General features: G+C 38.5%; 1 protein-coding gene across 1 annotated transcript in view; it reads left to right on the top strand.

Moving 5' to 3' along the window:
- The window catches only part of MAN2A1 (mannosidase alpha class 2A member 1), a 112,133-nt gene that overhangs the window by 12,428 nt on the left and 77,153 nt on the right, over nt 1–22,552 (top strand). Inside the window, exons 2-5 of the mRNA XM_069002580.1 lie at nt 14–274; nt 10,339–10,483; nt 20,009–20,180; nt 21,869–21,996. Of these exons, the coding sequence (XP_068858681.1) occupies nt 14–274; nt 10,339–10,483; nt 20,009–20,180; nt 21,869–21,996 (706 nt within the window). The remainder of the gene's footprint in view (nt 1–13; nt 275–10,338; nt 10,484–20,008; nt 20,181–21,868; nt 21,997–22,552) is intronic.

The following is a 22,552-nucleotide window of genomic DNA, read 5'->3' as shown; positions in this document are numbered from 1 at the left end:
TCTTCTCCCCTAGGGCCAGCTTTCAATATTGCAAGAAAAAATAGATCATCTAGAACGCCTGTTGGCAGAAAATAATGAGATTATTTCAAACATACGTGATTCTGTGATCAATCTGAGTGAATCAGTAAAGGATGGTCAAAAAAATCCAGAAGCTATAAACTTCAGTCAAGGGTCTGTTTCTGAGCTGTTCCCTTCTGCTTCAGTTTTGCTCACAGTTGATTCTGAGGATTGTTTGTTTGCTTCAAAAAGTGGAAGTCACAGTTCAGATGTACAGGTAAGCAGTATGTTTTTCTCTCTTATTGTGCTGGAGTCCTAGCTGTCACTTTGTATTTAATTCTGAAAATGTCAAGTTGCTGCTAAAAGCTTGGTACTAAGACATAATAGAATTGTTGAAGTGATTGCTGTGTTTAATAGATGTTGTGAAACTGTTCCTTTATACCTTTTTAAAAAGTTCTCTGGAAAGTGAATAATGATTATGAAGAGCCAACATTTGGCTTAAAGAAACAAAAGCTTAAAAGTTTTTTCAAAAATCCAAACAAAATATAGTGATTATTGTCCCATCAGCTCTTTCGAAATAATTTGTTTGAGAGTCTCTTTGAGTTTCCCCAAACTGTTCTAAAACTGATGAAAAATAAACTGCGAATAGTGGATAGTCTTGGTTTAAATAGATTTTACTTTTAGGGACATATGTGTAGATGAGGTTTGATGGGGAGGTAAAGAATGTTCAAGAATTAGTAATTTAAAAAAAATCTTGGGTTCTGTGTTCCCTTTTGAATGTAATTTCTGTATTTCAGCATTCCTGTGCCTCCAGTTCGTATAGGCGCTTTGATCAGAAAGGAGGAACATATACCATGTTGACTGGTTGGCATGAACTGGGGAGGTTGAAGTTTTGAAGTTTTTAAAGTCAAACACTTCCAAGTTGAATTTATTTTGCTTTCTGGTGATGCTTGTGAGTTCATGGACTCTTATATATTCAGTTTTAATGGAGTGATTCAGGAGCACTGAGAATACTCTGTGAAGTTTGTGATCTGTACTGTTTTTGTGAGTCTTGTGGGAGTACTATAAATATTCATAGTACTCTAAAGCAAAGATTAAATTTTGAAGTCCAGCTTTCTCATTTTAGAATTTGAAGTATTTCTATTGCAGGAGAAAGACAGCGGACTTCAGAAGAATAAGTACACATATTAGAACAATTGTAACCTCTGCTGTATTGTGCTTAATGCCTTTAAACTCTTCAGGGACAGGCACCACCTCAATGTCTTTTATAGAGAAAGTAGACTTTTTAAAGGCAATATCTGAACATCTCTTCATGTTTCTGATATGCCTTAAGACTTCTGTGCAGGGAAGTGAAACATCTGGACCTGTGGTTACGGGCTTTCAAGTTAGTGGATTATTAACAAGTTATTTGTTGTACAATCTGTTACCATGTTAGGTGATGCACTTTTTTATGTGCATTAAAAATAAGTTCCAGTAAATTAATTTTGAGATAAAATATGTTGTCTTAAATTATTGGGCATGTTAACCTGTTACGAATGGAAGGTAAAACGTATTTTCTAAAACTGCTCTTTGTTTTTTCTTCACACTTGCAGAATGTCAGAACATACACCTCCTATCACCCAATGCACCTACTACCTACTTAATGGGAGGCTGTTGTAGCTAAATTGGTTTTGGATAATTCTCTTTACTTTTAAGTACATTTGCATGTTCATAAGAAGCAAACATACTGTTCCCCTACTCACATTTTCCTTTCTTCCTTGCACAGGGAGGGAGGGCTTTAATGTTCTCCGTGTCATTGCGTTAGTACCCTCTGCTCAGCAGGTTATTCACCATCATCATTAAGTCACTTTAATATTGCTTCTGTATACAGTTAGTTTCCCATCCTGTGAGTCTGAGCTGCATTTCAGTTATGGAATCTAAGACCTTGACTTCAGCAGAATTCCTCTAGCACTACATTACGAGCTGATCTAAATCACTGTATTTCAATACAGTTTTTACTATTTAATACTTTACCAACCCTGATGTATTCTGCGTGCTCAGTTAATTTGAGACATTTTCGATCATAATTTTGAGCACTTTTTGAAAGAAATAAACATGTTAATTGCTGCTGTTTGTAAACATTAAGTTAAACCCACAGATTTTTACATTACTTTTCCCATGTTTGTCCTTGGGTGGCTGAGAGACTACAAAGTAGTAAGAGTTAATATAGGTGAGATTAAGTATTTGAATAAAAAATAACTTTACAGAGTGAAGGCAAAGAGTCTTCGCTGAATAAATCATGGAAATTTATTATAGTCTCCCATAATGGAGAAACCATTGTAAAAATGCATTCAAATATGGATATAAAAACTTTGTGATGGTTCAGTGAGAAATATTGCTGGATTTGGTACTCAAAGACATGTTTACATAAAACAGAAAAAGCAAGTTGCTAACAATATGAGACCAAAAGATTCTCAGATGGGACAGCTAAAGAATATTTTTTCATGGACTAATTATAAATCAAGAAATTGTTCACTTGCTACTTATACTGTTTATAAGTAGGTAGAAAACTGTAATAGAGCTGGAGACAGAAAATAAGGCTGACTTGAGAATGCTATAATTTAAGTCAAGTAAAAGACTAATGTGTACTTTTTTCCAAAAGATAAATAATAGACAGGTAATAAACCCACAAAAATGAAGACAACTGGATTAAATATGGATATGACCTGATACTTTTTCAGTTTAGGAGTTCAGGAAGTATCTGGCATTTGTGCTCAGAGAAGATGGAATTCTCAATAGCCATCATGCTGAGCTGGAAGGTCTTTTAAACAATACACTGAGGTGTCTCCTGTCTTGTCCATTTCAACTACTGAAGCATCTAGGATTAGGCTTAGTAATGTTACTCTTTTTGAAAATGAGACATGAATCACTCTTTAAAAAGATGGCTTGAAGAGGCACAATCTATGCTTTTATTTCTACTGAGCAGTAGTTTAGTATTCGCTGTTAGGATGTTATGATGTTTTCATGAGATTTACATAATTTCAGCAGTTTGACTCCTTCAGTATAGAGGAAGAATAAAACCATGTAGAAAAAACACAGCTGATAACCTTTCTGATGTTTCAATGAAAAGCTTGTAGCAACATGGCTGTCTTCTGAACCAGCCATAATGAAGAGAGGCAGCATCCTTTTTGAATTTCTATCTGTCTACTGTTTTTACAGAGTCCTTTCTTATTGTATCAGTATGTTATACTCAGATGTGAAACTGAAATACGTCCATGAAATACTTTTCTTTAACTTCTTTTTCTTTTTACTAACTAGGGGCTTGGAACTTATTCATCACTTGCAGTCGTGTAACTTGTTTGAGTGATGATGCAATTTGTAATTAATCCTTTACACAATTCCTATTGAGGATGGTGTTGTATGAAAGATAAAAAAGATTTAACTTCTGTTTTTTGGATGTCTTTTCATAAGTGTAAGGTTTTCAGCCTGGTCTGGCTTTTGTTTATTACAGGGGAAGGTTTTGTTTTGTTTTTTTTTTTTTCCTTTGGCTTTTTTTTAACTGCTTCTGATTAATGTTTGAATCACAAAATGGCTGAATGGTTGAGGTTGGCAGGGACCTCTGGATGTCATCTGGTCCAACCACCTGCTCAATCAGGGCTACCAAGAGTCAGGTGTCCAGGATCATGTCCAGGTGACTTTTCAGTATCTCCAAGGATGGTGATTGCACTGCCTCCCTGGGCAACCTGTGCCAGTGCTCAGTCACCCTCACAGGGAAAAAGCTTTTCATGATATTCAGGAGGAACCTTCAGTGTGTACCCATTGCCTCTGATCCTGTCTCTGGGCAACTCTGGAAAGAGAGTGGCTCCACCACCTCTGCACTCTCTCTGCCTTTATTTTCCTGGGTGCTCCTTCTTGCCGTTCTTGAAGATAGGAGTGACGTTGCTTTCCTCCAGTCTTTGGGCACTTCTCCTAATCACCATGATCATTCAAAGCTTCTTAAGGGTGACCTTACAGTGACAACAGCCAGAACTCATGGATGCATCCCATCAGGTCCCATGGACTTAGATATGTCCAATTAGTTCAAGTATTCCCTGAGCTGGCCCTGTTTCAAGAAGGACATCTTCCTCAGTCCAGTTCTCTCCCCTCCTTTATGAGACCTGGGATCGCTGAAGGCTGATCTTGCTTGTAAGGACTGGGGCAAAGACAGCATTCAGTACCTCAGCCTTTCCTATGTCCTGTGTCACCAGGTCCCCTCTCTCATTCAGCAGTAGATCCTGGCCTTCCTTTTGTCACTTGTCTGCTTAAAGAAGCCCTTCTTGATGCCTTTGACATTCCTGGCTGGATTCAATCCCACCATTTGTCCTTTAGCTTTCCTAACTTTGTTGCTGGGTGCTCAGATAATTTTTCTGTATTCCTCCCTGTATTAGATTTGCTTGACCGGGATTTGCTGGGGGTGGGGGCTATAGGCGTGGGGGCTATACCTCCTCTTCAAGACACTGCTGAAAGTTTCCCCCATGTCTGACAGCCAGTGCCAGGTGGCTCTGAGATGGATCCACCTCTGGCCAAAGCTGGGGCAATCACATGGTAGTAACACCACTGGGATAACAGATTTAAGACAAGGGAAAACAAAGATACTATATGGAAGTAATTGTGGCCAGAAAAGAGCTGAGTGAAAATATGTGAGAGGAGCAGCTCTGCAGACACCCAGGTCAATGCTGAAGGAGGGGCAGGAGGTGCTCCAGGTGCCAGAGCTGAGATTCCCTTGCAGCCCGTGGTGCAGCCCACAGTGAAGCCCCTGTGTCCCCACAGCCCATGGAGATCCATGGGGATGCAGAGATCCACCTGCAGCCCATGCAGGATCCCAGCTGGAGCAGGAGGATGCCCAAAAAAGGCTGTGGTGCCATGGGAAGCCCATGCTGGAACAGGCTCCTGGCAGGAGCTGAGGCCCTGTGGAGAGAGGAGCCCACACTGGAGCAGATTTCCTGGAAGGACTTGTGACTGTGGGGAACCCAAGCTGGGGCAGGCTGTTCCTGAAGCACTGCCTGTGGAAAGGCACCCTTGTTGGAGCAGTTCATGAAGTTCATGGGAAGGACTTACGTTGGAGCAGTCAATGGGGAACTGTCTCCCGTGGGAGCAGACCCCACTGCAGCAGGGGAAGGACTCCTCCCTGCCAAGGAAGTGGACAGAGAAAAAACATGTGATGAACTGACCATAACCCTTCTTCCCCATCTCCTTGCACCACTGAGGCAAGGAGGTAGAGAACTGAGAATAAAGTTAATCCTGGGAAACAGGGAAGGGTGGGGGAAAGGTGTTTTTAAGATTTGTTTTACTTCTCATTATTGTACTCTGATTTTGATTAGTAATAAATTCAGCTAATTTCCCTAAGTCAAGTCTGGTTTGCCCATGACGGTAATCAGTAAGTGATTTCTCCTTTCCCTTATCATGACTCGTGAGCCTTTAATTATATTTTCTCTCCCCTGCCCACTTTTAGAGGAGACTGACAGAGTGGCATTGGTGAGTACCTCATACCCAGCTAGGGTCAATCCACACCACTCTTCCATTTCCTGTCTTGGCCTTCATCCTCTGTAGGCTTCTTTTTTTGTGTCTGAATTTTGCCAGGAGGTCCTGTTCATCCATGTAGGCCTCCTGGCATTTCTGCCTGAATTCCTACTTGTTGGGATGGACTTCCTCCACTTGGAGGAGGTGATCCTTATTACCAGAGGAGGTATTAAACGGTTTTCTTGGGCCCCTATTCCATCCCAGGGCCTTATGCTGTGGGATATTGACAGCAAAGCATCCAGAGCCTGTGCTTCTGAAATACAGGGTTGTGGTCTTGTATTTTGTCCCCCTCCCTCTTCTCAGGGTCCTGAACTCTACAGTCCTATGGTCACTGCAGCCAATGCTGCCATTGAGCTTCACAGCCCCGATGAGATGAGGGCACTCATGACAAGCAAGAGGTTCAGCAGAGCACCTCTCCTCACTGCCTTCTTGGTCCCTTGGATTAGGAATATGCCACTGCCATGCTCCAGGAACCTTCTGGATGACTTATGCCTGGCTGTATTGTACCTTGTGCACAACAGAGGGTCACTGAAGCTCCCCATGAAGACCAGGCCCTGCAAATGTCTGTGGAGAGCCTCCTCTACTTGTTATCCCTGATCATGTAACCTGTTTGCAGACATCCACTACACTGTCACCCATACTGGTCTGCTTCTTAGTCCTTGTCCATAAGTTCTCTGTTGGCTTCTCATCCATAGAATCCAAGAAACTCAAGTGCAATCATTAATGCAGCAGTGCTGTGTTCATCACTAAACCATGTCCCTAAGCTCCATATCCACATGCTTTTCTGTACACTTCCAGGGGTGGTGATTCCACCCTTTCTGTGGGCAGCCTGTGCCAGTGCTTGACCACTCCTTCCATGATGAATTTTTTCCTAATATCCAATCTAAACGTCCCATGTCACAGGTTGAGGCTGTTTCCTCTTGTCCTGCTGCTGTTACCTGGGAACAGAACCACACCCACACCTGGCTGCACCCTCCTGTCAAGGAGCTGTAGAGAGCAATAAGGTCCCCCCAGAGCCTCTTTTTCTCCAGGCTAAACACCCCCAGCTTCCTCAGGTGCTCCTCATCATACTTGTGCTCCAGACCCTTTCTCAAATCCGCTCCCTTCTCGAGACACACTCCAGCACCTCAATGTCCTTCTTGCAGTGAGGGGTGCAAAACTGGATGCAGGATTTGAGGTACCTCACCAGTGCTCAGTACAGAGGGACAATCACTTCCCTGCTGGCCACATTGTCTCTGATACAGGCCAGGAAGCTGTCAGAGAGGCACCCCAATATGCTAATTTCCCAGGAAGGATTTTGGGGATTTCTTCGTGATTGTGCCTTGTAGATTCTTCCTTGCTTATCTAAAAATGTTGGAGGTGACCCAATTTTATTGATTTATTATATTACATATTTTTTAAACCCTTCCATGTCACATCACTCCTGCCCACTACTCCCTCACAGGGCTGCTGTTGACTCTCTCTGTCCCCTTTTATTCTCAGCCACTAGCTGTCCTTAACAGGTCAGCCATCTCCCTGGCAAAGCTACCTCTGATGCCCTTAGTTGGATCTCATCTCTCCCAAGCAGACACAGATATGAAAACATGGTCAGAGAACTCCAAACACCAACTCCGAAGCTATTTATTGATCTATACTATCAGTGTCCTCCTCTCACACTCGTACCCCCCTCACTGGTGGATAGAAGAGGATGCCACTTGTGACCTCTATTACCTGCAGAATTCTGCAGTCAGTTTTGATGCAGTCTGGGTTGCCTCTGACAGTTTCACTGATACCCACATGGAAGGACAACAAGGGACAGTAGCCAATAAGTTGGACAAGCTTCAACAGTTCCTCTCTGATATGCAGGATTCAGGCCTTTGCAAGGCAGCGAATGTCTCTAGATGATGGGTCACGTCATCGAAGCAGATATATCGGACAACTATTGATAAGGATTTCAAGACCTATTTCCTGAATTGCAGTTTCTGTCTCTTGAGCTCATAGTCATATCAGCGTGGTTTGAAATAGCTGTGAAGTTGTAGATGTCAGGGAAAAAAATTATGGTTATGTTTAGTACTGTAAAAATTAGTATCTTTCAGACTGCAGAAAGTTGCTTGTTAAATGCAGACTCCATCCATAAGAAAAACTCACAGGAATGTGTGGAATTCCATGAATTGCTACTTTTTAATCAAATAATGTTTTCATGGTTGAAATGTCCAAAGAGTTTATCAGTATTAAGGCCATTCATTGTTCACTGGCAAATTTACAAAGTATGCACTTACATTTTCTTCAGAACATTGCATTGCAGAGAAAAAATATAGTTCTTCAAACTCAGATTTTAGAAAATACCATATTTAGAAAATATGCAATAATAAAAGACCATCTATATTATCTATTATATAATATATATTATTTATTCTTTATCTAATATATAAATTAGCCCAATAGCATATTTAGAAAATATGCTATTAGGCTAACAAACTTCAGCAAAACCCTTATTTGGGCCCTTCACGCTGACAGTACAGAATGCACAGATCTTCAAGTATTGCACCTTTGTTTTCCACTAATCAATATTGTCCAAAGATTGAAGCAATCCTGGGGGACCAGTGATGTGACAGGATCATCTCATACAGGCCATAGATGTTTGGTGTACATGGAATCTCTCACATGTTGTAGTTATCCAGTGCACATTGCAGGCCCAGCTGAGGCTCTGCTGGATGTAGGATTACTGGGTTTTATTCCCTTCTTACCTTAACTTAGTTCCCTTTATATCTTAAGCTAAAGGCCTGTGGTGGATTGACCTTTTCTGGCTGTCAGATTCCAACCCCTCCAAGGTTAACCCACTCCTCTTCCTTTAGGCACCCAAATCTGGGTCTTGAGGATTAAGAGATGGGGAGTGGCAATGGCCAAAACTTGGACTGAACATTTCCAGAGTGAAGTAACTGTGGGGATTCTTTTGTTGTTCTTATGAGGTGAAAGGACAAGGAGTGGAGATCTACCTTGTATGTGGGTGTGTGTAAAAATTTCCACTTTCTCAGTGTCTTAGTGTGGGAAAAGTTTTTTGTAAATGTAAGTGAAGTTTGTGAAGACTATGTGATGAATATGTATTTTATTGATTGTTCTTAAGTGTTTAACAGAGGTGAGGGTGGAATGCTCTGGCAGATGTCTAGGTGTTGGCAGTGAGGGGCTCCAGTATCTGTGAGGAGAGGCCAGTCCTGCCTTGTGCCAGACACAGGTCCAAACCCACCACAGGATACAGCCTCCACCAGCAAAGAGTGGTAGTACTTCTGGCAGAATTGGTTTTAGGAAGTGTGGTATAAGGCTAAAAAAGGGGGAGAAACAGTCCTGTGAACACCATGGTCCTTGATGGAGGAAGCAGAGAAGGTATTCTAGTCACTAGTGCAGGTGGGGAAAACCACAGTGGAGCAAGTTTTTCCCTGAAACTGGTGGAGGGCCTCATGCCAGAGCAGGTATATATTTTCAGGAGGAACTGGAGCCCATGGTAGATCCACACTAGAGGAGTTCCTGAAGTGCTGTGGCTTGTGGAAGGGACCCCATGCTGGGGCAGGCAAAGAACTGGAGAAGCAGAGAATGACAGAGAGGAAACATTATGGACTGATCTCTCACTGTCCAACTCTGTTTTAATTGGCAACAGATTAATTTAATGTTCCCGAAGTCAGGTCTTTTTTTTTTCTGTGATGGAAATTGTTTTTATCTTCACCCATAATATTTTATATTTCTTCCCCTGTTCTGTTGATGAGGAAAAATGAGAGATCAGCTGGGTGGAGGCCAGTGTCAACAATTGCAAGGCCTTAATTTCTTTAGTCAGATATTTGTTTCAGATGTCTTAGTTTTTTTTAGGTTTTCCTAGCAGGACAGAAAGCATCTTACCACGGGGAAGTTTTAACTCTTGTGGCGTTCAAGTAGCAAATGACTGCTATAGTGGTTCTTTTTTTGTGTAGATGAATTGGGTTTTGTAGAAAGTTTGTCAAGTATACAATTGTATTCTAACATGGGTTTGGAACTGATTAAAGTTTAGTTATTAAACTAGGATGTCAGGAATTGGCTTGTCTGATGTCAATTCATGTTCGTATCTTGTTTTCTTTCTTAAAAACAAACCAGAGCATTACCAAAAAAAATTCCTTGAATCTCCTATTAATAGCCTCTCTTTGAAGCTGTAGAGTGTTCCCTAAGTTTCATAAGAACTTGTTACAGTAATTCTATAGTTACTTTATTTATCTGTATCCTGTTTATTTGCATTGAGAAGTGAAATATGTCCTTCCTTGTACAATTAGTACAATTCCTGGGCAACAGGAAATGTACAAGAAGCTTTGTTATAGCAGTTGGCTACAGTTATCAACATTTTTTCTTTTCTTTCAGTTCCTTTTTGTGAGTTTGCCATTTGCCTCGATCTCTCTCATGCTGTCATTCCTTCTTGCTCAGTTTATTTTCTTCATTTCCTGCATTCCGCTGTTTAGTGTACTGTGCAATTCTGTATAATCCTCTTCATATCCTCCTGCCCAATGCCATTGTGAGCTGCTGTAATTTTTTTGACTTAAGGCTTAAATCCTGCTGTTTATCTAATCAATGTCAGTTTCCTCAGAAGAGAGCTGGCCAAATGCTCTTCTTCCTGCCAGCTGTGTCTTGGGTGTCGTAGTGTGATTTGAAACTTGCTCTCATTTGTCAGTTTTCTATTCATTTGGCTCATCATCTCTCCCTCTGTAATGAACAAGCTGATCCATTTGAGGTGAAAACAGCTTTGTTTTTTAATAGCAGAACTATTTCTGTGAATTCATGTTTTAAATTCCTTTAATTTTTCTTTTTTAGATGCTGGATGTCTATGATATTCTTCCTTTCGATAATCCAGATGGTGGCGTTTGGAAACAGGGATTTGATATCACATACAATGAAAATGAATGGGACAGCGAACCACTTCAAGTTTTTGTTGTGCCTCACTCACATAATGATCCAGGTAATATTTTAACTGTATTGATTTGAGGATCTAAAGGCTTTTGGATTAAGAAATGCATTGCCATTTCTGTTAAGATTTGGGGTTTTTGAAGCATACCAGTTAATATGTTAGATTTAAGTCTAGCAAGGCAGTTAAACAGATGTATAATTCAAGTGCCATTGACTTCCAATGACAACTGTTATGATCCAAGTTGTATGTCTACTGAATTTACTAACTGGAGCAGAACTTCAGTGTTGAAATTGGAAAGTAACATGAATTTCTGGTAACCCATTCAGTTTATTCATTGATGCATTAAATACCATCAATTCTTGTTTTGATTTTTTTGACTGTCATAGATATTTAACCCTTAGCCTGTGCTAAAGAGATGTGCTTTTAGAAGATGTGACAATGGCAAATCTGAAGTTTTTTACACTTTCTTCACTGTTTTGTGCACACCCCTAACCAATGGCAGGATAATGAAAAGTCTAGATTTAAACAGAAATCTAGGTATGCCCATGTTATTTCATTTCCACCCAAGTGGGTACACCCAACTGTAATAAACAAAATGGAGAAGTGTTCCTTAATTTTGGAATGCCTTTTTGGTAAAACTTACCAAAAAGCAGTGAATTATACTGCTACACTGTAGTCCTGGTACATGTATACTGAGAGGCTGGTAGCACTGGCTGTTGTTGTAGAAAGCCACAATTCCAGTGATATTGAGTTTTACTACTGTATATCTCTCTAAAATTTAATTTGTTATTTGAAGTACTGTGGATCTGAGTGAAGATATGGTAGTTTGAACATAAATGGCTTTTATTTGCACGTATCTAGCATTATCAAAGAAAATGCACACTGGAATGTGGAATTATATTGTCCAGTTATGACAGCTAAATTAGTACAGATATGGTAAAAATATTCAGAGCAAATAATCACAGTGTAAACATATATCTGCCTATCTACAGAAGGCCTATAAGAAAATCTAGTCCAATCATTAATCTAGCACCACTCTGTTCACCAACGAACCATGTCCCTAAGCCCCATATCCACCTGCTTTTATGAACACTTGCACTTTTCTGGGCAGCCCAATCCAATGTTCAAGCACCCTTTCATGGAAGACATTTTTCCTAATATCCCATCTAAACCTGTCCTGGCACAGCTTGAAGCAGTTTCCTCTTGTACTGAAACTTGTTGCATGGGTGAAGAGCCCGATCCCCACCTGGCTACAACCTCCTCTTGTAGTGATAAAGTGCCCCTGAGTCTCTTTTTCTCCAGGCTAAAGGGACCCAGAGTCCTCATCAGATTTGTGCTCCAGACCCTTCTCCAACTTTGTTCCCTTCTCTGGACACACTCCAGCCCCTCAATGACCTTCCTGAACTGAGGGGCCCAGAACTGGACACAGCACTCAAGGTGTGACCTCACCAGTGCCCAGCACAGGGGGACGGTCACTGCCCTGCTCCTGCTGCCCCACTATTGCTGACACAGGCCACGTGCCCTTGGCCACCTGGGCACAGCTGGCTTGTGTTCAGCTGCTGTTGGCCAACACCCCCAGGTTTCCACTGGGCAGCTCTCCAGGCACTCTGTCCCCAGCCTGTAGCACTGTATGGGGTTGTCATGACCCAAGGGCAGGACCTGACATTTTACCTTGTTGAACCTCATTCAATGGCCTTGGTCCATATCCAAAGGAAAAAAAATGCAACGAAAACCAGCCACCCTCCCAACCCCTCCAAAGAAGTTTGTGAGTAACTAAAGTTACTAGACCTCTAAGACAGATAAAGTGTAAATACTACTCAATAACCAGAGGTAGCTTCACCAGTATCTTTTTCTGTTTGACTTCCTGTGTTATCAATCATGGAATTTCCTTTACTTTTTCAGTCGGAATTTCCTCTTTACCTAGGAAGTATGTTAACCATGTGTTTATTTTTTAATTTTACGTATAAGTGATGCCTCTTGGTATACCTGAGAGCTCCATTTAAGGAAGTTTAATCTGATTCTATTTTGCCCTTTCAAGAAGTGCTCTCGCCCTCTTCCAAACATAGGGATATAGGCCATAGTGAGCATAGATTCAGAAATGGATTTTTACAAGCATTTATTACATTTGTCTTGCAGGGAGTCATGAATTAAATCTTTAAATCTATAGTAAGGTACTTGTTCTTTCATCTCTGAGAGAAGTCCTCCCTGCGACTGTGCCTTGAATGACTGGGTTTGAAAAAGTCTGAAGTTACAAGAGCTGTCTCCCATCATTCTGCTGCAGCATTTTTCCTGAATATGTTGTTTACAAGGGCTTGCCTGAAGTATTAATGCTATTGTCATTCACCTTTGAGAGCTGGCTTTCTTGCTGGTGTCTGTTTTTTGTTTCTAAGTCTTCATTCTTAGTATGTAAGTCCTTCATGCCTTTACAATAAAATCGTATCTGTCTTTCACCAACAGCAACAAAATGAAGAAATCTGTATCTCCTCTTGCATACAATCTAAATATCTCTCAGCTTGTTCAAGCTTCTCAGATGATATTCAGTAGACTTAAACTGAGATAACACCCTGGTAAAAGTAAACTGTTCCTTCACCAAAGGTGATTGTGTGAGACTGGTTATTGTTTGCTTTTGCAAAGAGTGTTACAGAAATCTCGTGACTTGGTTCTGCTTTTTAAGAACATTTCTGTGGAATTTTCTGCAGTAGGAAATTGCATATTAACAAGCACTTGAAAGAAGGAAAATATATCTGTAACATCTGAAATCTCTTGTATAACTAATGGTTACATTGTTCCTTTCCCACAGAGGACTAAAAGCATTGTGCTGCAAAGGAAATGCCTTCTCAGAAAAAAGCTTAAGTCATCATGACTGTACAATGTAACAATGTATGTGAAAGATATTTACCAAGAAATGGGGTCAGTAAAGGTATAACTATATTAGCTGCAGAAGCTTTAAATTCTGATTAGATTTTATGTTTTCTCATCTGAGGCTACTTTCTCTTTAACTTTCATATAACCAGTTATGATAGTGAGGGTATGTACTTCAAAGGCAAAGAAATGGCCTTTAAACAACCTTGTCTAGGGGGTGGCATCCCTGCCCATGGTGTGGGGCTAGGAACTGGATGGTCCTTTCCAATCCAAGCCATTCTGTGGATCTATGAAACACAATCCGTAGGGAAGGTGGTGGGTTTAGGTTCCACCTTCTGTTCTGGAGGGATGACTGAATGTGCAGGTGCTTTGAAACATTTTGTGATGCTAAATCGGGGTTAACTGCTTCTGCATGAATTTTAACCATGACCTGCAAACTCGGGGGCTTTGTGCTTCTCCCTGCAGTAGTTAATGTGTTTACCCATTTTGGGAAACAAGGGTTGAGAGTGGGCCCCCTTCAGACTTTGGATCAGTGGTGGCACAATTGTCTTTCATTGCTGGCAGTTGATAAAAATTTGAGCAAGTCAGTAGCATGTCTGATTTTGGGGAAGACTCACCCAGTAGAGATTAATCTTAAGCCATGGACAGAAGTTCAGTTGTTGTGTGAAATTGTAGCCATCACAGATAGGCAGCAGGTCTGTCAGGAGCAGATTAGGGAGCAAGCACATACTCTGTGGTGGCAGAGCCCGTATGTTGGCTCTCACCTTCTTCAACTGCAGTTTCTTGTGGCTGCCTGAAGTGGAGGAGGCAGCTGAAATGCAGAGGGGAGAACTCTGCTCGAGGACTGTGAGATTGTCAAACAGCACAGGCGGACTTGAAAGATGAGGTTCAGATCTGACCTGAGAGGTGCAAAGACACCTCTAGCATCTATTGCTCTGTGATGATTTTGGTAATGACTTTCTATTAAATTATTTACGAATTGAGACTTGTGAGCTTTCTAAATATATGTGTATACCAGATCAGAGTATTTAATTGCTGAATGTGGTGGTTACAGACCTACTATGAGCAGCACCTTAGTGGAATGGAAAGTGACTAAAGTGGATTTTTCTCTTGCCTCTCCACCCACGTGAAAGTATATGGGCAGATAGGTCAGGACTAAACTCTACTTTTTAACATTTCATTAATTACCTATAACATTGGTAATTTTGCCTTGCTACCATTCACATTAACCACCTTTTATTATTTAAGACAGTCTCCATTTCTCAGGAGGAAACCTATATAGACCTATGAAGGTAACTCAGTGTTAAAATATAAAAAAACTTAACCATAAAAGTTTGGTGCTGTTAATCCACCATGGAGTTTCATGTATGTTTTCTGTTGACAGGGTCTGGATATGTTTTTCAGGTGACTTCTTAGTTTTCCTGACGCATTTGGAACACAGATTGCTTAGACTTTGTCTGACCCAACAAAATACTAGAAATGGGCAATTCACAAGTTTTTCTTGACATGCCTGAATGAGGGAAATTAGAGTTTCATTCCTGGCTTGTTTCTCAATATTTCTGTGTTTGCAGAGGAAGTGCAGTTCCTTTGAAAATTGACAGGACTGTTACAGAAAGGACACTTTTGACTGCTCATCAGTAGAAATTTCCTTTGCATTTTAGCTATGATGGCAGCAGATTTGATACATACAAAAGCAAAAGTAGCTCTTGTATAGGACTTAAAATGTAAGAAGTCTAATTATAATTTTGGTGGTACCTTACTGATCACGGCCAATTTTACTCTTTGTGAAATGTGCAATCATTCAAGTTTTTAGTTATGCTTATGAAATTAAGCCTGATAAATAAAATTATTCTTGTGTTACTTGAGCAGAGATATTTTACAAGTTAAGGTATGCTGTTGGAAAAGTAAATACATTGTCATACTTCTTTAACTTTGGTGTATCTGCTTCTACCTAAATTATTTTATTTTGGGACATATTTTGCAGGAACAAGAAGCTCATCTATTTAATTTCTTCTGAATCAGAATGAATGCTTTAACACAGGGATGTTTCAGGGGACTTTCTGTCTTTCTCTGATTTGACTATGTGAAACAGAAACAAAAAACAATCTTAGGCAGCTTTTAGTTTTAATTTGAGATAGCCTTACCATCAAGTTTTCCAAGTTTTATTTCACAGTCTTGGCTGTGAGCCATTCATCTTTGTTGAAAAGATACTTTTTGGTGAAATTAGCACAGAAGTGTTACATCGGAATCGTCCATAAAATATTAACTTGTATGTCTATTCTGTTTTTTACATCATCAGAATGATGATGCAGTACTTCTAAATTTTAGAAGAAATTGATGTGTGTATTCTCTGCTTTAAAATGAGGGCTTTTTTTTTAATTGCTGAATCTAGAAAGGAGCTAATGCCAAATTATTTTCGTGTGTGATCATACTTACTAAAATGTAAGTTAAAACTTAGCTTTTGGACTTATTCCTAGTATTTGCATTATTGTCATTGTTGTGTGCCTGTGTATGGTCAATTAAACACACGCACTGTGCTTAAGTTCTATAGAGCTCTTCTTTTGAAGGTAAGAAGTCATACCTATCTGTCCTTTTTTTTTTGTGGTTTTATGAAAACCTTTTACTGTTGCACTATGTGGAGCTTGGATGTAATTAAGAACAAGGACATCCTCTCAGTTTATGATACATTTTACTTAGCGATCAAAACAGTCATTTAGTCACTTAACTGTGTTGTTTTACAGGAACTAGTAAGTTGAGAATCAAGCATAAATGTAAAAAAAAAAAAATTACCGATAATTTTTACTAACTTGGGTGTACATTTTAAAGATCAAAGAACTGAAGTTCCACTAATATATTTGCAAAGAGAATACTGTTATTTTCTGGAAAAGCTGTATAGTGCTAGCTGAAATTTAATGGTTTTATTTAATACTGCCATAATATTAATAAATTACTCAAGTTTCTTGTGTTGTGGGAAACATCACTGATGTGTGAATTTTAGACTCAGTAAAATTAATTATGATCTCCTGAAAAGTAAATCAGAGATGCATACTTCTATCAAAAATGCATTAATCTAGTATATTACTGGTGTAGTATTTCAGACATTCATGAGATCTGCCTCTTTGTTAAAACAGACTTCATCAGAAACAAGACATTTTTTTGAAGGCACATTTCCTCTTAAACTTTGAAGGGTGACTTGTGGAAGTAAGCAATTGAAAAGCCTATTCTGTTTTATTTCAACAGTTAATTTTCACCCAAGAGGCAAAAGAAATGCAGATGTAAAAACCACTCCTGCAGTCTTGCAGGTATATGTAAGCAGTACCTGAATATTTGTGCTAGGAATGGATTTGTGATTCTTGTCATGATCAAATTGTTAAGTGCTTTTGTTTAATAAAGTTACTTTTTGAATAATGCTAATTTGTCAATTTCTGATTTTGTCCTGAAACTTTCCATTTATCTCTACATCTGTGTCAACCATGTTAAAACACAAGACTGCCTTTCTCTAGTGCAAGGACCTGATAGAGCTTCAAGAAAGAATTTGAACTTGAAAGTGTAGACAGGAATAGTGGCAAATCAGTTAATTGAATGTTTTGGGATTTTTTGTAGAGCAATGAGTTGCGTTGATATTCAGACATGATGCTTGGAGTCTGCTGTCAAGCCAAGTAAATTTACATTATAGTGGGGAAAAAAATCAAAAAAACAAACAGCTGCATAACGATGATAAATCTCATGGAGGTGGGGGAAGATAGCAACTTTCTGCACTTTTGAGGACAAGGATGAGAGAGGGAATGAAAAGGCAAGCAGCTCAGCAGTGTGTACCCTGTGTTATCACACAGGCTGGCAGAAAATGAAAGTATTTGGTTAAGTCCTCAATATGTATTAAGTCAAGCCTGGCATAATGACATGAAAAACAGTACTATTTTTTCTCTTGTTTACAGGATTGTTAAACATTGGAATGGTGGAGTCACCATCCCTGGAGTTTTTAAAAGAAAAACTGTACATGGCACTCAATGTCACAGTCTGATTTATAAGGTGGTGGTTACTCAGAGGTTGGACTCAATAATCTCAGAGGTCTTTTACAACCTCAGTGATTCTGTGTTCCTGTGATTTTTATGTTGACAAAGGGCTTTATGTACATTTAAACCAACAAGTGTTATTTTGCTGTTAATATAATATTTAGTCTTGGTAATTGCAGCTCTGAACTATTGCAATTTTTGTGTAAACTGTCTTTGTACTGAAAGTTTCGTATTGGAAATGCACTGGTAAACCTTTTTCTTTCAGCCTGGGAACAAATTTTTAGTTTGTGGATAAACACAAGTTGTAGATTCTTATGTTGTATTAAGGACTGAGGTGTGAAATAATACTCTAGCCAGAAACTGTAAATTGATTAATCCATTATTTTGTTGTTCAGCTTCTTTTTTTTTTTAATTTTTAAAAAATTTTTATTGTATGACTCCGTGCAAAATTGAAGAGTCTCCGTAAGTCATTTGGTTTAGTGCACCACACCTTAGGAAGCATGTGAAGGCACTGGGATGCACCCAGAGAAGGGCAGCAGAGCTGGCAGAAGGTCCTGTGAGGAGCTGCTGAGGAGTCTGCGTTTGTCCAGTTTGGAGAAAAGGAGGCTGAGGGGTGACCTCACTGCTCCCTGCAGCTTCCTGGGGAGGGTGTTTCAGAGGCAGTTGGATAATGCTCTTAACATTTTTTTTGGTCAACCCAGAAGTGGTCAGGCCATTGAACTAGGTGATCATTATAGGCCCTTTCCAATGCAGAATATGCTGTTCTATTTATAAATAAATAGATGTATGGTAATTACATTTCAGAGGGCTTTCTGTTGGCTTGCAGCTAAGTCTGTGAATACCTGTAAAAACTTCCTAGGACTCTCTGAAGTGTGTTCAGTTCAGTGTGTTAACTCTGTTAACACACTGTTAACCGTTCAGTATGTTACACTCTTCCTCAGCTTAATAAACTGAGTATGTTAAAACAAAACAATCTTTCATTATAACACTGTTCTTCCTACATCATATTGTATTCTTTTGTCAGCTGCTTTGACATTTAGCTTGATGTTTTAGTTAGGCTGTTTTGTTAACATTTTTAAGAATCTTTCAGAAGACTAATTTAGTGTAAATTTTCTTTTATTGCTGCAATATAAAAATACTTTGAAATAGTTTATGATGATGATATATTGCTGTACAGGAAAATCATAGGATGTTTTTAATTTATCCTTCTTTAGTTGTGTGCTAGGATGGTACTGTCTCTTGCAGAAGAAATTTCTGATATAAAGCTATAAACTGGCAGTCTAATACATATGGATATTTTTAATGTAATTATCAGTAAAATACTCCTTTGATTTGTTGAAAAGTAAATGAGAATTGGGAAAGAATAATTGTCTATGTGATCTCAATTCTTTGAGTGGAAGCTTCTATTAAAAAAAAAAACAACCCAGGTTGAAATGGGAAGAGGTCAGAAAAAAATTTTATTACAAATTCAGATTATTCATCAAATTTGTTTTCAGTCTTTATGAAATGATTGCATAATAGTAATTTACTGTCAACTTTTTTTTTTGTATTAAGGTATTTCCATTCTTCTGAAGAAAGTATGTTTTAATTTTACTCTTTAAGCCTTCATATTAACTGCCCTGACAAAACATATTTTTCCCCTTTAAGATAGATTAGATCCCACTTGTCTATCTGTACAGAAACTTGTATCACAGGTGATGAGTCTTCTAGGTGCTAAACATGTGTAAAAGAAAAAACAGAATGACCTAGAACTTTTCCTCTGGAGTGTTATGATTTTATTTCTTATTTTGCGGATTAAAAACAGTAGCTCTGCATCTACCTAAGATGAATGTATGAGGCTTTTTATCCCTAAAATAAAGTATAATATATCCTTTCTGAGTCAATAGTCAGACTTTATTTAATTATAAAGTTATTTTTCAATTAAACTTGAAAATTATTTTTTAGTGGTAAAAGTTTCTGCATTTATGTAACTTCCTTGAAACACTGTAATTTCATTCCATGACAGCCTAATCCTGTATCCTATAAGCAGACTGGCACTATTATAATGGTAGTGGCTCTGGAGAACTTACCTGGTAAATCAGAGTGGAATTACTAGTATAATATTTGTCTGGAGTGCAGTCTTCACAGTGTGGAAGCTTTCACAAAATCTTTTAATGCGCATACATGACAAAAGCTGGTAGGAGTAGGAATATAACACTTTACAGTAAGTAGTAAGCAGATAGACTTAATTTTTTCAGTTATAGTTACAGATTCTGGGAAAAAAAGATGTATGTGCTCTCTCATGCAAGGTATTATGAAGAGGCTAAAAAATTTTATGTAGGATTGTGAAGTCTGAAAATGTGGTTAAAATTTCTTTTTCCTTTGCATCGCACTGATGCACAATTATTTGCATCCATGTATTCTGTTGATCAAACTTTCTACTATGCAAAGCATAGAAAAACGAGAAAGTGGAAAGCCTATTAATTTCCATATATTTATACATTTAGGAAATAAAACTTGTAAATTTTGTAAAAAGAAACTCCTTGGAAGTTTAGCACTTCAAGCTGTCCGTGGCACGTAAAGTTCAGCTTCTTAAGAACAGTCTTTACTTAGCTTTCTTCTGGTGTGTGAGAAGGAGCCAGTTCTCTCTGAGACTGTTCTCTGAAGGGACTAAGAAGCCAGTTCTCTAAAGAGGCTTTATTTCATATTTTCTTTTTCCTAGGTTGGCTGAAGACTTTTGATGATTACTTCAGAGATCAGACACAGCATATTTTAAATAACATGGTTATAAAACTGCAAGAAGATAACCGAAGGAAATTTATATGGTCCGAGATTTCTTACTTTTCAAAATGGTGGGATGGAATAGATAGCCAAAAAAAAGATGCTGTTAAAAGGTTTGAATACTGAATTTTTCTTCCATGTATCTTGTGTTGAGACTTTGTGTGTTTGACTACACTGTAAACTTGAGATTTCACCTGTGATGCAGAATTGCTAGAATAATTGGCTGCTTGAGTTCTGACTTTTTGGGCTTGGTTTGGTTTTCTCCCAGTTGCAAAATAGAGAAGTGAAGACAAATTACTGAGTTGCCTAAAAATTTGACTAAAAGTTTCCATGTACAACCATGTCATTCAAACTGTAATGGAATAGTGATTATGATCTTTATTTGAAGTCACACTAAGGTATTTGCAACAAAATAAATACAATCTTTCCTAGTAGCTGTTTACATATGGAATTTTTTTCCTTGTTATGACACATATGAAGATTTTATCAGATTTCTGTTTGCATAAAAATTTGTAAGGATTTTTTGTGTTTAAATACAAATGTTTTTTATAAACATGCAGCTGCTTTAATGGTAAAGTAGTATGTACTTTATACCCTTGCTCTTCTTAGTCATTTTTAAAATCACAAGTCAAAATGGAGTATAGAAGTAAAAGATTTACCTAGCCATTGAGACAAGGAAGGAGGCTGCTTGGACAAAGTGAAGTAAGGATCTTGTTTGGGGTTTTCAAAAAGCAGGGATATGTTTTTCTTATTTTTACTTGGCTTTAAGACAGGATCCAACAGTTGTTATTTCATCCTTGTGATGGCCTCCTTCTCATGCCCCTCTTCAAGATGCGGGTGTTGCAGTATGCATTAAGTCTGTGAGATCACAGCTGCAAAGGTTAGGTAAAGGTGGAAATCTTGGAATCTAGGTAAAAAACTACTTGTTTAAAAATTTATGCACAGTGGTTGAGTATTACAGCACAACTGTGTGGTTTTGTGACATTAAAAATAACCCTGGGAACACAGTAAACAGTAAATGAGAATCACTAGGGAACTGCGTCTTCAGGGGAGTCAGGTATTGGTTAAGCTGCTGTAAGACTTGGAGAAGCTATGCTTGAGATTATTTTTGTTGCATGCTTTTTCGTTACTCTTATGGGTATCATCTGTGATGGGACTAAGTTTTGATGAGTTCACTGTATTTTTTTCTTGAATTCATTAAGCACTTCTATGCTGGTGTACAACATAAGTGCTGAAACTGTAGGGACAACCTGATGCTGGGATCATGATCTTTATGTTCACTGACAATAGAGAGACTGGGCCATCCTGTGACCTGTTTCAAGAAGGCATTTTAATGAGTGAGATGTTCTGAAGCCTTTGTAGATAAAGTAAACTTCGAAGATCTATCAGCTCCCTAAAACTCTAAAAAGAATATTAGATCAAAGATGGGGAGATATTAGCAGCGCTTGAAATGTGCCGTGTCTAGGCATCTTGGTCAGCTGGCCTTCAGTACTGTGGCACATACATTTTTATTTTTGTAATCTATGCAGGAAACAGCCTTCTTCCTAATATTAAAAAAATCTAATATGGCACGTGCAGTAGAGCTAGTTTTTCTTTGTATAAGGGCGTTAAAAACTTCACTGTTCAACACTTCATTTTTTCCCTGTTTGATTAAAGAAATATACGTCAGTGATGAAAGTAGCACAAACAATTTAGATTTTGGCATCAAATTGCTGGAAAATGCCTGTTGAGTATACAGAAGTTGATTTTAAGAGTGTGTTTTCATATGGAAGATTCTGAATGTGATTTATGTATTTTTCAGGTTAATAAAAGATGGACAATTTGAAATAGTAACAGGAGGATGGGTCATGCCTGATGAAGCTTCTGCTCATTATTTTTCTTTAATTGACCAACTGATAGAAGGACACCAGTGGCTAGGAAAGAACCTTGGTATGTACATTGATCTAAGATTTAACTATGTTAATACAAGAAGTCAATAGGAAAATATTTTTTTTTTTTTTAGATTTCTGAGTTGCTTAGAAAGCTCTCTTTACTCTACTTTTCTGAAACATTAAATCACACCATTTAAAGGAAGCTATAGGATCAAGTTTAGTATTTGCCATTCCTCTTTGCAGATAGAAGTTTCTGGACAAAGTGTATTTGAACTATTTTATGTCATAGCATTTTGTCTTGGTCAATGTAAGATGTGTATTATATTGGAATAACCAAATATTACACTAGATCATGCTGAATTTTAGATCCCATGTTTGGTATCACAAATTGCCTTCAATTGCCCTTTCTGTCTTTTAAAAATTATGATGAAATTCTTAAAATTACTTAAAAGTTGATATTTCTTTCATGTGTTTGGATCTATTCTGTGGGCTCTGAATTCATTAGCTTCTCTTTAATAAGGCTTTAAAAAAATTACAAAATTTAGTTGTAGCAGCAGCAGCAGTAGTAGTAGTATAGTATAGTAGTAGTATAAAGCCTAAACCCAATGTAATGT

This window comes from Aphelocoma coerulescens (assembly GCF_041296385.1).
Source record: "Aphelocoma coerulescens isolate FSJ_1873_10779 chromosome Z unlocalized genomic scaffold, UR_Acoe_1.0 ChrZ_unloc_scaf_1, whole genome shotgun sequence".
Lineage (NCBI taxonomy): Eukaryota > Metazoa > Chordata > Aves > Passeriformes > Corvidae > Aphelocoma > Aphelocoma coerulescens.
Note: the sequence above shows the minus strand (reverse complement) of the source record. Positions and strands in the feature narration are given on the sequence as shown.